This window comes from Coloeus monedula, assembly GCF_965178545.1.
Source record: "Coloeus monedula genome assembly, chromosome: 33".
NCBI lineage: Eukaryota > Metazoa > Chordata > Aves > Passeriformes > Corvidae > Coloeus > Coloeus monedula.
In genome coordinates, this window is record NC_138813.1 from 2370687 (window position 1) to 2383955 (window position 13269).

The 13269-nt window shown below is 43.2% G+C and overlaps 1 protein-coding gene across 1 annotated transcript in view; it reads left to right on the plus strand.

Annotated features, from left to right (window-relative positions):
* Positions 1-13269, plus strand: part of ARHGAP35 (Rho GTPase activating protein 35) — a 40373-nt gene that overhangs the window by 21905 nt on the left and 5199 nt on the right. The window contains exons 4-6 of the mRNA XM_082299686.1: positions 4316-4393; positions 5589-5720; positions 10787-10892. Of these exons, the coding sequence (XP_082155812.1) occupies positions 4316-4393; positions 5589-5720; positions 10787-10892 (316 nt within the window). The remainder of the gene's footprint in view (positions 1-4315; positions 4394-5588; positions 5721-10786; positions 10893-13269) is intronic.

The following is a 13269-nucleotide window of genomic DNA, read 5'->3' on the forward strand; positions in this document are numbered from 1 at the left end:
GGGGGGAGTTTTAGGGGTTTGTGGGGGGGGGGTTTTAGGGATTTTGGGGCGTGGGGAATTCCGGGAATTTTGGGGGGATTTTGGGGATTTTTAGGGATTTTTTGGGGATTTTTTAGGGATTTTTTGGGGATTTTTTCGGATTTTTTGAGGGGGTTTTTAGGGGGTTGAGGGGTTTTTTTAGGGTTTTTTGGGGGGTTTTAGGGGTTTGGGGTGAGATTTTTTTAGGGATTTTGGGGCGTGGGGAATTCCGGGAATTCTTTGGGAATTTTTAGGGATTTTTGGGGATTTTTTAGGGATTTTTTGGGGATTTTTTGGGATTTTTTGAGGGGGTTTTTAGGGGGTTGAGGGGTTTTTTTAGGGTTTTTTGGGGGGTTTTAGGGGTTTGGGGTGAGATTTTTTTAGGGATTTTGGGGCGTGGGGAATTCCGGGAATTCTTTGGGAATTTTTAGGGATTTTTGGGGATTTTTTAGGGATTTTTTGGGGATTTTTTCGGATTTTTTGAGGGGGTTTTTAGGGGGTTGAGGGGTTTTTTTAGGGTTTTTTGGGGGGAGTTTTAGGGGTTTGTGGGGGGGGTTTTTTTAGGGATTTTGGGGCGTGGGGTATTCCGGGAATTTTTTGGGGATTTTTAGGGATTTTTTGGGATTTTTTGGGGATTTTTTGGGATTTTTTGAGGGGGGTTTTAGGGGGTTTAGGGGTTTTTTTAGGGTTTTTTGGGGGGTTTTAGGGGTTTGGGGTGAGATTTTTTTTAGGGATTTTGGGGCGTGGGGAATTCCGGGAATTCTTTGGGAATTTTTTGGAATTTTTGGGGATTTTTTAGGGATTTTTTCGGATTTTTTGAGGGGGTTTTTTAGGGGGGTTGAGGGGTTTTTTTAGGGTTTTTTGGGGGGTTTTAGGGGTTTGGGGTGAGATTTTTTTAGGGATTTTGGGGCGTGGGGAATTCCGGGAATTCTTTGGGAATTTTTAGGGATTTTTGGGGATTTTTTGGGGATTTTTTGGGGATTTTTTCGGATTTTTTGAGGGGGTTTTTAGGGGGTTGAGGGGTTTTTTTAGGGTTTTTTGGGGGGAGTTTTAGGGGTTTGTGGGGGGGGGTTTTTTAGGGATTTTGGGGCGTGGGGAATTCCGGGAATTTTTTGGGGATTTTTAGGGATTTTTTGGGGATTTTTTGGGGATTTTTTGGGATTTTTTGAGGGGGGTTTTAGGGGGTTTAGGGGTTTTTTTAGGGTTTTTTGGGGGGTTTTAGGGGTTTGGGGTGAGATTTTTTTTAGGGATTTTGGGGCGTGGGGAATTCCGGGAATTCTTTGGGAATTTTTTGGAATTTTTGGGGATTTTTTAGGGATTTTTTCGGATTTTTTGAGGGGGTTTTTTAGGGGGGTTGAGGGGTTTTTTTAGGGTTTTTTGGGGGGTTTTAGGGGTTTGGGGTGAGATTTTTTTAGGGATTTTGGGGCGTGGGGAATTCCGGGAATTCTTTGGGAATTTTTAGGGATTTTTGGGGATTTTTTGGGGATTTTTTGGGGATTTTTTCGGATTTTTTGAGGGGGTTTTTAGGGGGTTGAGGGGTTTTTTTAGGGTTTTTTGGGGGGAGTTTTAGGGGTTTGTGGGGGGGGGTTTTTTAGGGATTTTGGGGCGTGGGGTATTCCGGGAATTTTTTGGGGATTTTTAGGGATTTTTTAGGGATTTTTTGGGGATTTTTTGGGGATTTTTTGGGATTTTTTGAGGGGGTTTTTAGGGGGTTGAGGGGTTTTTTTAGGGTTTTTTGGGGGGTTTTAGGGGTTTGGGGTGAGATTTTTTTAGGGATTTTGGGGCGTGGGGAATTCCGGGAATTCTTTGGGAATTTTTAGGGATTTTTTGGGATTTTTTAGGGATTTTTTTGGATTTTTTGGGGGGGGTTTTAGGGGGTTTAGGGGTTTTTTTAGGGTTTTTTGGGGGGAGTTTTAGGGGTTTGTGGGGGGGGTTTTTTAGGGATTTTGGGGCGTGGGGAATTCCGGGAATTCTTTGGTAATTTTTAGGGATTTTTTGGGATTTTTTTGGGATTTTTTGGGATCTTTTGGGGATTTTTTCGGATTTTTTGAGGGGGTTTTTAGGGGGTTTAGGGGTTTTTTTAGGGTTTTTTGGGGGGTTTTAGGGGTTTGGGGTGAGATTTTTTTAGGGATTTTGGGGCGTGGGGAATTCCGGGAATTCTTTGGGAATTTTTTGGGATTTTTTAGGGATTTTTTTGGATTTTTTGAGGGGGTTTTTAGGGGGTTGAGGGGTTTTTTTAGGGTTTTTTGGGGGGAGTTTTAGGGGTTTGTGGGGGGGGTTTTTTAGGGATTTTGGGGCGTGGGGAATTCCGGGAATTCTTTGGGAATTTTTAGGGATTTTGGGGGATTTTTTAGGGATTTTTTGGGGATTTTTTGGGGATTTTTTCGGATTTTTTGGGGGGGTTTTTAGGGGGGTTGAGGGGTTTTTTTAGGGTTTTTTGGGGGGTTTTAGGGGTTTGGGGTGAGATTTTTTTAGGGATTTTGGGGCGTGGGGAATTCCGGGAATTCTTTGGGAATTTTTAGGGATTTTTTAGGGATTTTTTGGGGATTTTTTAGGGATTTTTTCGGATTTTTTGGGGGGGGGTTTTAGGGGGTTGAGGGGTTTTTTTAGGGTTTTTTTAGGGGAGTTTTAGGGGTTTGTGGGGGGGGTTTTTTTAGGGATTTTGGGGCGTGGGGAATTCCGGGAATTTTTGGGGGATTTTTAGGGATTTTTTGGGGTTTTTTTAGGGGGCTTTAGGGGTTTTTTTTGGGTTTTTACGGATTTTTTTTAGGGTTTTTTTGGGGAGGGGAGTTGGGGTTTTTAGGTCTTTTTGGGGGGTTCCTTAGGGATTTGGGGATGGGGAATTCCAGGAATTTTTGGGGATTTTTAGGGATTTTTTGGGGATTTTTTAGGGATTTTTTCGGATTTTTTGGGGGGGTTTTTAGGGGGTTTAGGGGTTTTTTTAGGATTTTTTGGGGGGAGTTTTAGGGGTTTGTGGGGGGGGTTTTTTTAGGGATTTTGGGGCGTGGGGAATTCCGGGAATTTTTGGGGGATTTTGGGGATTTTTAGGGATTTTTAAGGGTTTTTTTGGGATGTTTTGGGATATTTTTAGGGGGTTTTTAGGGATTTTTTCAGGGGTTTTTGGGGGGGTTTTAGGGGTTTGCGGTGAGATTTTTTTAGGGATTTTGGGGCTGGGGAATTCCGGGAATTCTTTGGGAATTTTTAGGGATTTTGGGGGATTTTTTGGGGATTTTTTTGGATTTTTTGGCATTTTTTTAGGGGGGTTTAGGGGTTTTTTTAGGGTTTTTAGGGGGTTTTTTAGGGTTTTGGGGGGGGTTAGGGTTTTTAGGTCTTTTTTGGGGGGTTTCTTAGGGATTTGGGGATGGGGAATTCTGGGAATTTTTTGGGGATTTTTAGGGGATTTTTGGGGGGGGTTTTGGGATTTTTTGGGATTTTTTTAGAGTTTTTAGGGGTTTTTTTAGGGTTTTTGGGGGGGCTTTAGGGGTTTGGGGTGAGATTTTTTAGGGATCTTGGGGGTGGGGAATTCCGGGATTTTTTGGGGGGTTTTTAGGGGTTTTTAAGGGATTTTTTGGTGGATTTTGGGGTTTTTTTAGAGGGATTTTTACAAGGTTTTTTGGGATTTTTAGGGGTTTTTTTATTTTATTTTTAGAAGATTTTGGGGGGAGTTTTGGGGATTTTGGGATGGGGAATCCCAGAAACTTTTTCGGGGTTTTTAAGGGATTTTTAGGGGTTTTTTTAGGGGGATTTTGGGGGTTTTTTAGAGGGATTTTTACAGGTTGTTTTTTTTATTTTTAGGGGTTTTTTTAGAGAGATTCTTACAGGTTTTTTTTTTATTTTTAGGGGGTGTTTTTTTATATTTTTAGGGGATTTTTGGGGGGAGTTTTGGGGATTTTGGGACGGGGAATCCCAGAAATTTTTTAGGGTTTTTTTAGGGATTTTAGGGGTTTTTTTAGGCGGATTTTGGGGTGGTTTTTTGGGATTTTTTTTTTTAGATTTTCAGGGTTATTTTTAAAGATTTGGGGCAATTTCCTCCCGGATTTTTGGTTACTCCCCTTTCTTTTTCCTCCGGATCCCTGGATTTCCCCAAATCCCTCATCCCCCCATGGAATTTTCCCTAAAAAAACCCCCGGAAAGAACCCGCAACGCCGCCAAAACCTCCCGGTTTTTTCCACCAATATCACCCAAAATCCCCCCAAAAAACCCCCAAACCCACCCCAAACGGGGAAGGAACCCCAGGAAAATCCGGGAATGAGGAGAAAAGAAGGAGAAATCCGGGATTTTGCCCCTTTTCCCGCAGGACTGAGCACGGAGGGGATTTATCGCGTCAGCGGGAACAAGTCGGAGATGGAGAGCCTGCAGCGCCAGTTCGACCAGGGTAACCCCAAATCCCCCCAAATCCCCCCAAATCCCACCCCAAATCCCACCCCAAATCCCACCCCAAATCCCAGGAAAACCCCCACCCCCACCCCAAACCCCCCCTCCAGCCGGAATTCCCTTTGGAAGGGCGAAATTCCCGGTTTTTTGCCCCAATTCCCGGCGGTTTTGGGTCATTTTATCCATTCCTGACCCCTTTTCCTTGGAGGTTCCTCCAGGACAGATTTTATGGGATTTCCCTTTGGAAAAGCTTCACCCTCATCCCAAATTCCTCCTTTTTTTGGGATTTTCGGGCTGGAATTCCCTTTGGAAGGGCAAAATTCCCGTTTTTTTGCCCCAATTCCGGACGTTTTTTGGGTCATTTTATCCATTCCCGACCCCTTTTCCTTGGAGGTTTCTCCAGGACAGATTTTATGGGATTTCCCTTTGGAAAAGCTTCACCCTCATCCCAAATTCCTCCTTTTCTTGGGATTTTGGGGCTGCAATTCCCTCTGGACCCACAAAATTCCCAATTTTTGCCCCAATTCCGGGCGTTTTTCCCCCCCCATTCCCTGGGGATCCCAGGGTTGGATTTGGGATCTCCTCGGCACCAATCCCGTGAGAATTCCATGGATTTTAGGGATTTTTCCCCGGCATCTTTTGGATTTTGGGGCTGGAATTCAGGAATTTGGGCTGGAATTCCCTTTTTTTTTCACCCCACATTTTTCAGGGAATTTCCCCCAATCCCCCCCCAATTCCCTGGCGATCCCGGGGTTGGATTTGGGATCTCCTCAGCACCAATCCCACGGGAATTCCATGGATTTTATGGATTTTTCCCTGGCATCTTTGGGATTTTGGGGCTGGAATTCAGGAATTTGGGCTGGAATTCCCTTTTTTTTTCACCCCACATTTTTCAGGGAATTTCCCCCATTGCCCCCCCCCATTCCCTGGCGATCCCAGGGTTGGATTTGGGATCTCCTCAGCACCAATCCCACGGGAATTCCATGGATTTTATGGATTTTAGGGATTTTTCCCTGGCACCTTTGGGATTTTGGGGCTGGAATTCCCTCTGGACCCACAAAACTCCCAATTTTTCACCCCAATTCCCGGTGTTTTTCGCGTCATTCCCCCTCCCCATTCCCTGGCGATCCCGGGGTTGGATTTGGGATCTCCTCAGCACCGATCCCACAGGAATTCCATGGATTTTTCCCCGGCAGATCACGGGCTGGACCTGGCCGAGAAGGATTTCACCGTCAACACCGTGGCGGGCGCCATGAAAAGCTTCTTCTCGGAGCTGCCGGAGCCGCTGGTGCCCTACGCGATGCAGGTGGAGCTGGTGGAGGCCCACAGTGAGTTCCCGCCAATTCCCGGCCTCTCCCAGGCCCCATTCCCACGGAATTCCGCCCGGCTGCTCGTTAATTGGTGGTTAATTGGTGGTTGATTGATGGTTGATTGATGCCGGCCTGGCTCGCTCGTTCCCGCCCTTCCCAAACCATTCCCGGGGTTGTTTTGGGGACATCGAGGCCTCAAAATCCCTCCTGGATTCCTCTGGAATTCCTCATTAATTCTTCCCAAATTCTTCATGGATTCCTCGTTCATTGATGGTTCATTGATGGTTCATTGATGGTTCATTGATGGTTGATTGACGGTTGATTGACGGTTGATTGATAGTTGATTGGTGGTTGATTGATGGTTCATTGATGGTTGATTGATGGTTTATTGAGGGTTCATTGATGGTTCATTGACGGTTCATTGATGGTTCATTGATGGTTGATTGACGGTTCATTGACGGTTGATTGATAGTTGATTGGTGGTTGATTGATGGTTCATTGATGGTTGATTGATGGTTCATTGATGGTTCATTGACGGTTCATTGATGGTTGATTGGTGGTTTATTGACGGTTCATTGACGGTTGATTGATAGTTGATTGGTGGTTGATTGATGGTTCATTGATGGTTGATTGGTGGTTTATTGAGGGTTCATTGATGGTTCATTGATGGTTGATTGATGGTTGATTGATGGTTGATTCACGGTTGATTGACGGTTGATTGGTGGTTGATTGATCCCATTCCCGCCCTTCCCAAACCATTCCCGGGGTTGTTTTGGGGACATCGAGGCCTCAAAATCCCTCCTGGATTCCTCTGGAATTCCTCATTAATTCTTCCCAAATTCTTCATGGATTCCTCGTTCGTTGCTCGTTAATTGGTGGTTCATTGATGGTTCATTGATGGTTGATTGACGGTTCATTGATGGTTCGTTGATGGTTGATTGACGGTTCATTGACGGTTGATTGACGGTTGATTGGTGGTTGATTGATGGTTCATTGATGGTTGATTGATGGTTTATTGAGGGTTCATTGATGGTTCATTGACGGTTCATTGATGGTTGATTGGTGGTTTATTGAGGGTTCATTGAGGGTTCATTGATGGTTGATTGACGGTTCATTGACAGTTGATTGACGGTTCATTGACAGTTGATTGACGGTTGATTGGTGGTTGATTGGTGGTTGGTTGATGGTTCATTGAGGGTTCATTGATGGTTGATTGGTGGTTCATTGATGGTTCATTGATCCAAGCCTGGCTCGCTCGTTCCCGCCCTTCCCAAACCATTCCCGGTGACACCGACGCCCCAAAATCCATCCTGGATTCCTCTGGAATTCCTCATTAATTCCTCCCAAATTCTTCATGGATTCCTCGTTCATTGCTCGTTGATTGATGGTTGATTGATCCCGGCCTGGCTCGCTCGTTCCCGCCCTTCCCAAACCATTCCCGGGGTTGTTTTGGGGACATCGAGGCCTCAAAATCCCTCCTGGATTCCTCTGGAATTCCTCATTAATTCTTCCCAAATTCTTCATGGATTCCTCGTTCGTTGCTCGTTAATTGGTGGTTCATTGATGGTTCATTGAGGGTTCATTGACGGTTCATTGATGGTTGATTGGTGGTTTATTGACGGTTCATTGACGGTTGATTGATAGTTGATTGGTGGTTGATTGATGGTTCATTGATGGTTGATTGGTGGTTTATTGAGGGTTCATTGATGGTTCATTGATGGTTGATTGATGGTTGATTCACGGTTGATTGACGGTTGATTGGTGGTTGATTGATCCCATTCCCGCCCTTCCCAAACCATTCCCGGGGTTGTTTTGGGGACATCGAGGCCTCAAAATCCCTCCTGGATTCCTCTGGAATTCCTCATTAATTCTTCCCAAATTCTTCATGGATTCCTCGTTCATTGACGGTTGATTGATGGTTGATTGATGGTTCATTGAGGGTTCATTGATGGTTGATTGGTGGTTCATTGATGGTTCATTGATCCTGGCCTGGCTCGCTCGTTCCCGCCCTTCCCAAACCATTCCCGGTGACACCGAGGCCCCAAAATCCCTCCTGGATTCCTCTGGAATTCCTCATTAATTCTTCCCAAATTCTTCATGGATTCCTCGTTAATTGCTCGTTAATTGATGGTTGATTGATCCCGGCCTGGCTCGTTCAATCCCGCCCTTCCCAAACCATTCCTGGGGTTGTTTTGGGGACATCGAGGCCCCAAAATCCCTCCTGGATTCCTCTGAATTTCTCATTAATTCCTCCCAAATTCTTCATGGATTCCTCGCTAATTGCTCGTTAATTGCTTGTTAATTGCTGGTTCATTGATGGTTCATTGATGGTTGATTGATGGTTGATTGATGGTTGATTGACGGTTCATTGACGGTTGATTGATGGTTGGTGGTTGAGTGGTGGTTCATTGAGGGTTCATTGATGGTTCATTCAGCGTTCATTGATGGTTGATTGGTTCATTGATGGTTAATTGATGGTTGATTGACGGTTCATTGACGGTTGATTGGTGGTTCATTGAGGGTTCATTGGCGGTTGATTGACGGTTGACGGTTGATTGACGGTTCATTGATGGTTGATTGGTGGTTCATTGAGGGTTCATTGATGGTTGATTGATGGTTGATTCACGGTTGATTGACGGTTGATTGGTGGTTGATTGATCCCATTCCTGCCCTTCCCAAACCATTCCCGGGGTTGTTTTGGGGACATCGAGGCCTCAAAATCCCTCCTGGATTCCTCTGGAATTCCTCATTAATTCTTCCCAAATTCTTCATGGATTCCTCGTTCGTTGCTCGTTAATTGGTGGTTCATTGACGGTTCATTGATGGTTGATTGATGGTTCATTGATGGTTCGTTGATGGTTGATTGACGGTTCATTGACGGTTGATTGATAGTTGATTGGTGGTTGATTGATGGTTCATTGATGGTTGATTGATGGTTTATTGAGGGTTCATTGATGGTTGATTGACGGTTCATTGATGGTTCGTTGATGGTTGATTGACGGTTCATTGACGGTTGATTGATAGTTGATTGGTGGTTGATTGATGGTTCATTGATGGTTGATTGATGGTTTATTGAGGGTTCATTGATGGTTCATTGACGGTTCATTGATGGTTGATTGGTGGTTTATTGACGGTTCATTGACGGTTGATTGATAGTTGATTGGTGGTTGATTGATGGTTCATTGATGGTTGATTGGTGGTTTATTGAGGGTTCATTGATGGTTCATTGATGGTTGATTGATGGTTGATTCACGGTTGATTGACGGTTGATTGATCCCATTCCCGCCCTTCCCAAACCATTCCCGGGGTTGTTTTGGGGACATCGAGGCCTCAAAATCCCTCCTGGATTCCTCTGGAATTCCTCATTAATTCTTCCCAAATTCTTCATGGATTCCTCGTTCGTTGCTCGTTAATTGGTGGTTCATTGATGGTTCATTGAGGGTTCATTGATGGTTGATTGACGGTTCATTGACGGTTGATTGATAGTTGATTGGTGGTTGATTGATGGTTCATTGATGGTTGATTGATGGTTTATTGAGGGTTCATTGATGGTTCATTGACGGTTCATTGATGGTTGATTGGTGGTTTATTGACGGTTCATTGACGGTTGATTGATAGTTGATTGGTGGTTGATTGATGGTTCATTGATGGTTGATTGGTGGTTTATTGAGGGTTCGTTGATGGTTCATTGACAGTTGATTGACGGTTCATTGACGGTTGATTGACGGTTGATTGGTGGTTGGTTGATGGTTCATTGAGGGTTCATTGATGGTTGATTGGTGGTTCATTGATGGTTCATTGATCCCAGCCTGGCTCGCTCGTTCCCGCCCTTCCCAAACCATTCCTGGTGACACCGACGCCCCAAAATCCATCCTGGATTCCTCTGGAATTCCTCATTAATTCCTCCCAAATTCTTCATGGATTCCTCGTTAATTGCTCGTTAATTGATGGTTGATTGATCCCGGCCTGGCTCGTTCAATCCCGCCCTTCCCAAACCATTCCTGAGGTTGTTTTGGGGACATTGAGGCCCCAAAATCCCTCCTGGATTCCTCTGAATTTCTCATTAATTCCTCCCAAATTCTTCATGGATTCCTCGCTAATTGCTCGTTAATTGCTTGTTAATTGCTGGTTCATTGATGGTTCATTGATGGTTGATTGATGGTTGATTGACGGTTCATTGACGGTTGATTGATGGTTGGTGGTTGAGTGGTGGTTCATTGAGGGTTCATTGATGGTTCATTCAGCGTTCATTGATGGTTGATTGGTTCATTGATGGTTAATTGATGGTTGATTGACGGTTCATTGACGGTTGATTGGTGGTTCATTGAGGGTTCATTGGCGGTTGATTGACGGTTGACGGTTGATTGACGGTTCATTGATGGTTGATTGGTGGTTCATTGAGGGTTCATTGACGGTTGATTGATGGTTGATTCACGGTTGATTGACGGTTGATTGGTGGTTCATCAGTGGTTCATTGGCGGTTGATTGACGGTTGACGGTTCATTGACGGTTCATTGATGGTTGATTGGTGGTTCATTGAGGGTTCATTGATGGTTGATTGATGGTTGATTCACGGTTGATTGACGGTTGATTGATGGTTGATTGATCCCATTCCCGCCCTTCCCAAACCATTCCCGGGGTTGTTTTGGGGACATTGAGGCCCCAAAATCCCTCCTGGATTCCTCTGGAATTCCTCATTAATTCTTCCCAAATTCTTCATGGATTCCTCGTTCATTGTTCGTTAATTGGTGGTTCATTGATGGTTCATTGACGGTTCATTGATGGTTCATTGATGGTTCATTGATGGTTCATTGATGGTTCATTGACGGTTCATTGATGGTTCATTGATGGTTCATTGACGGTTCATTGACGGTTCATTGATGGTTCATTGACGGTTCATTGATGGTTCATTGATGGTTCATTGATCCTGGCCTGGCTCGCTCATTCCCACCCTTCCCAAACCATTCCCAGTTTTCCCAGAAATCCAAAATTCCCATTTCCACCATTCCGAGCCCAAAATTCCCGGTTTTTCCAAAACGCAAAAATTCCCATTTTCCGAGCCCCAAATTCCCGCTTTTTCCCAGAAATCAACGACCGGGAGCAGAAGCTGCACGCGCTGCGGGACGTGCTGAGGAAATTCCCGCGGGAGAACTACGAGGTCTTCAAATACGTCATCGCACACCTCAACAGGTGGGAATTCCGGCAATTTCGGGCAATTTCGGGTCTTTTTTGGGGATTTTTGTGGGAAGAAGTTTTCAAGGGATTTTTTTTGGAATTTTTTAAAGAGGTTTTTGGGGGTTTTTTTGAGGTTTTTTGGGAGGTTTTTTGTGGATTTGGGGGGATTTGGAGGAATTTTGGGGGGTTTTTTTTGGGGAATTTTTGGGAAATTTGGGGGAAATTTTTGCAAATTTTTCGGTGTTTTTTGGGGAATTTTGGGGATTTTTTGGGAAGAAGTTTTCAAGGGATTTTTTTTGGAATTTTTTAAAGAGGTTTTTGGGGTTTCTTTGAGGTTTTTTGGGAGGTTTTTTGTGGATTTGGAGGAATTTTTGGGGATTTTTTGGGGGAATTTTGGGGGATTTTTTTGGGGAATTTTTGAGGGGTTTTTTTGGGAATTTTCGGGAAATTTGGGGGCAATTTTTGCAAATTTTTCGGTGTTTTTTGGGGAATTTTGGGGATTTTTTGGGAAGAAGTTTTCAAGGGATTTTTTTTGGAATTTTTTAAAGAGATTTTTGGGGTTTCTTTGAGGTTTTTTGGGAGGGTTTTTTGTGGATTTGGGGGGATTTGGAGGAATTTTGGGGGGTTTTTTTTGGGGAATTTTTGGGAAATTTGGGGGAAATTTTTGCAAATTTTTCGGTGTTTTTTGGGGAATTTTGGGGATTTTTTGGGAAGAAGTTTTCAAGGGATTTTTTTTGGAATTTTTTAAAGAGGTTTTTGGGGGGGTTTTTGAGGTTTTTTAGGAGGTTTTTCGTGGATTTTGGGAAATTTTTTGGGATTTTGGGGGAATTTTGGGGGGTTTTTTGGGGATTTTTTGGGGGAATTTTTGGGGATTTTTGGGGGGATTTTTTGGGGATTTTTTGGGGGAATTTTTGGGAAATTTGGGGGCAATTTTTGCAAATTTTTTGGTGTTTTTTGGGGAATTTTGGGGATTTTTTGGGAAGAAGTTTTCAAGGGATTTTTTTTGGAATTTTTTAAAGAGGTTTTTGGGGTTTCTTTGAGGTTTTTTGGGAGGTTTCTTGTGGATTTGAAGGAATTTTTGGGGATTTTTTGGGGGAATTTCGGGGGATTTTTTTGGGGAATTTTTGAGGGGTTTTTTTGGGAATTTTTGGGAAATTTGGGGGCAATTTTTGCAAATTTTTTGGTGTTTTTTGGGGAATTTTGGGGATTTTTTGGGAAGAAGTTTTCAAGGGATTTTTTTTGGAATTTTTTAAAGAGGTTTTTGGGGGGGGTTTTGAGGTTTTTTAGGAGGTTTTTCGTGGATTTTGGGAAATTTTTTGGGATTTTGGGGGAATTTTGGGGGGTTTTTTGGGGATTTTTTGGGGGAATTTTTGGGGATTTTTGGGGGGATTTTTTGGGGATTTTTTGGGGGAATTTTTGGGAAATTTGGGGGCAATTTTTGCAAATTTTTTGGTGTTTTTTGGGGAATTTTGGGGATTTTTTGGGAAGAAGTTTTCAAGGGATTTTTTTTGGAATTTTTTAAAGAGGTTTTTGGGGTTTCTTTGAGGTTTTTTGGGAGGTTTCTTGTGGATTTGAAGGAATTTTTGGGGATTTTTTGGGGGAATTTCGGGGGATTTTTTGGGGGAATTTTTGAGGGGTTTTTTTGGGAATTTTTGGGAAATTTGGGGGCAATTTTTGCAAATTTTTTGGTGTTTTTTGGGGAATTTTGGGGATTTTTTGGGAAGAAGTTTTCAAGGGATTTTTTTTGGAATTTTTTAAAGAGGTTTTTGGGGGGGTTTTTGAGGTTTTTTAGGAGGTTTTTCGTGGATTTTGGGAAATTTTTTGGGATTTTGGGGGAATTTTGGGGGGTTTTTTGGGGATTTTTTGGGGGAATTTTTGGGGATTTTTGGGGGGATTTTTTGGGGATTTTTTGGGGGAATTTTTGGGAAATTTGGGGGCAATTTTTGCAAATTTTTTGGTGTTTTTTGGGGAATTTTGGGGATTTTTTGGGAAGAAGTTTTCAAGGGATTTTTTTTGGAATTTTTTAAAGAGGTTTTTGGGGTTTCTTTGAGGTTTTTTGGGAGGTTTCTTGTGGATTTGAAGGAATTTTTGGGGATTTTTTGGGGGAATTTCGGGGGATTTTTTTGGGGAATTTTTGAGGGGTTTTTTTGGGAATTTTTGGGAAATTTGGGGGCAATTTTTGCAAATTTTTTGGTGTTTTTTGGGGAATTTTGGGGATTTTTTGGGAAGAAGTTTTCAAGGGATTTTTTTTGGAATTTTTTAAAGAGGTTTTGGGGGGTTTTTTGAGGTTTTTTGTGGATTTTGGGGGAATTTGGAGGAATTTTTGGGGGGTTTTTTGGGGGAATTTTTGGGAAATTTGGGGGCAATTTTTGCAAATTTTTCGGTGTTTTTG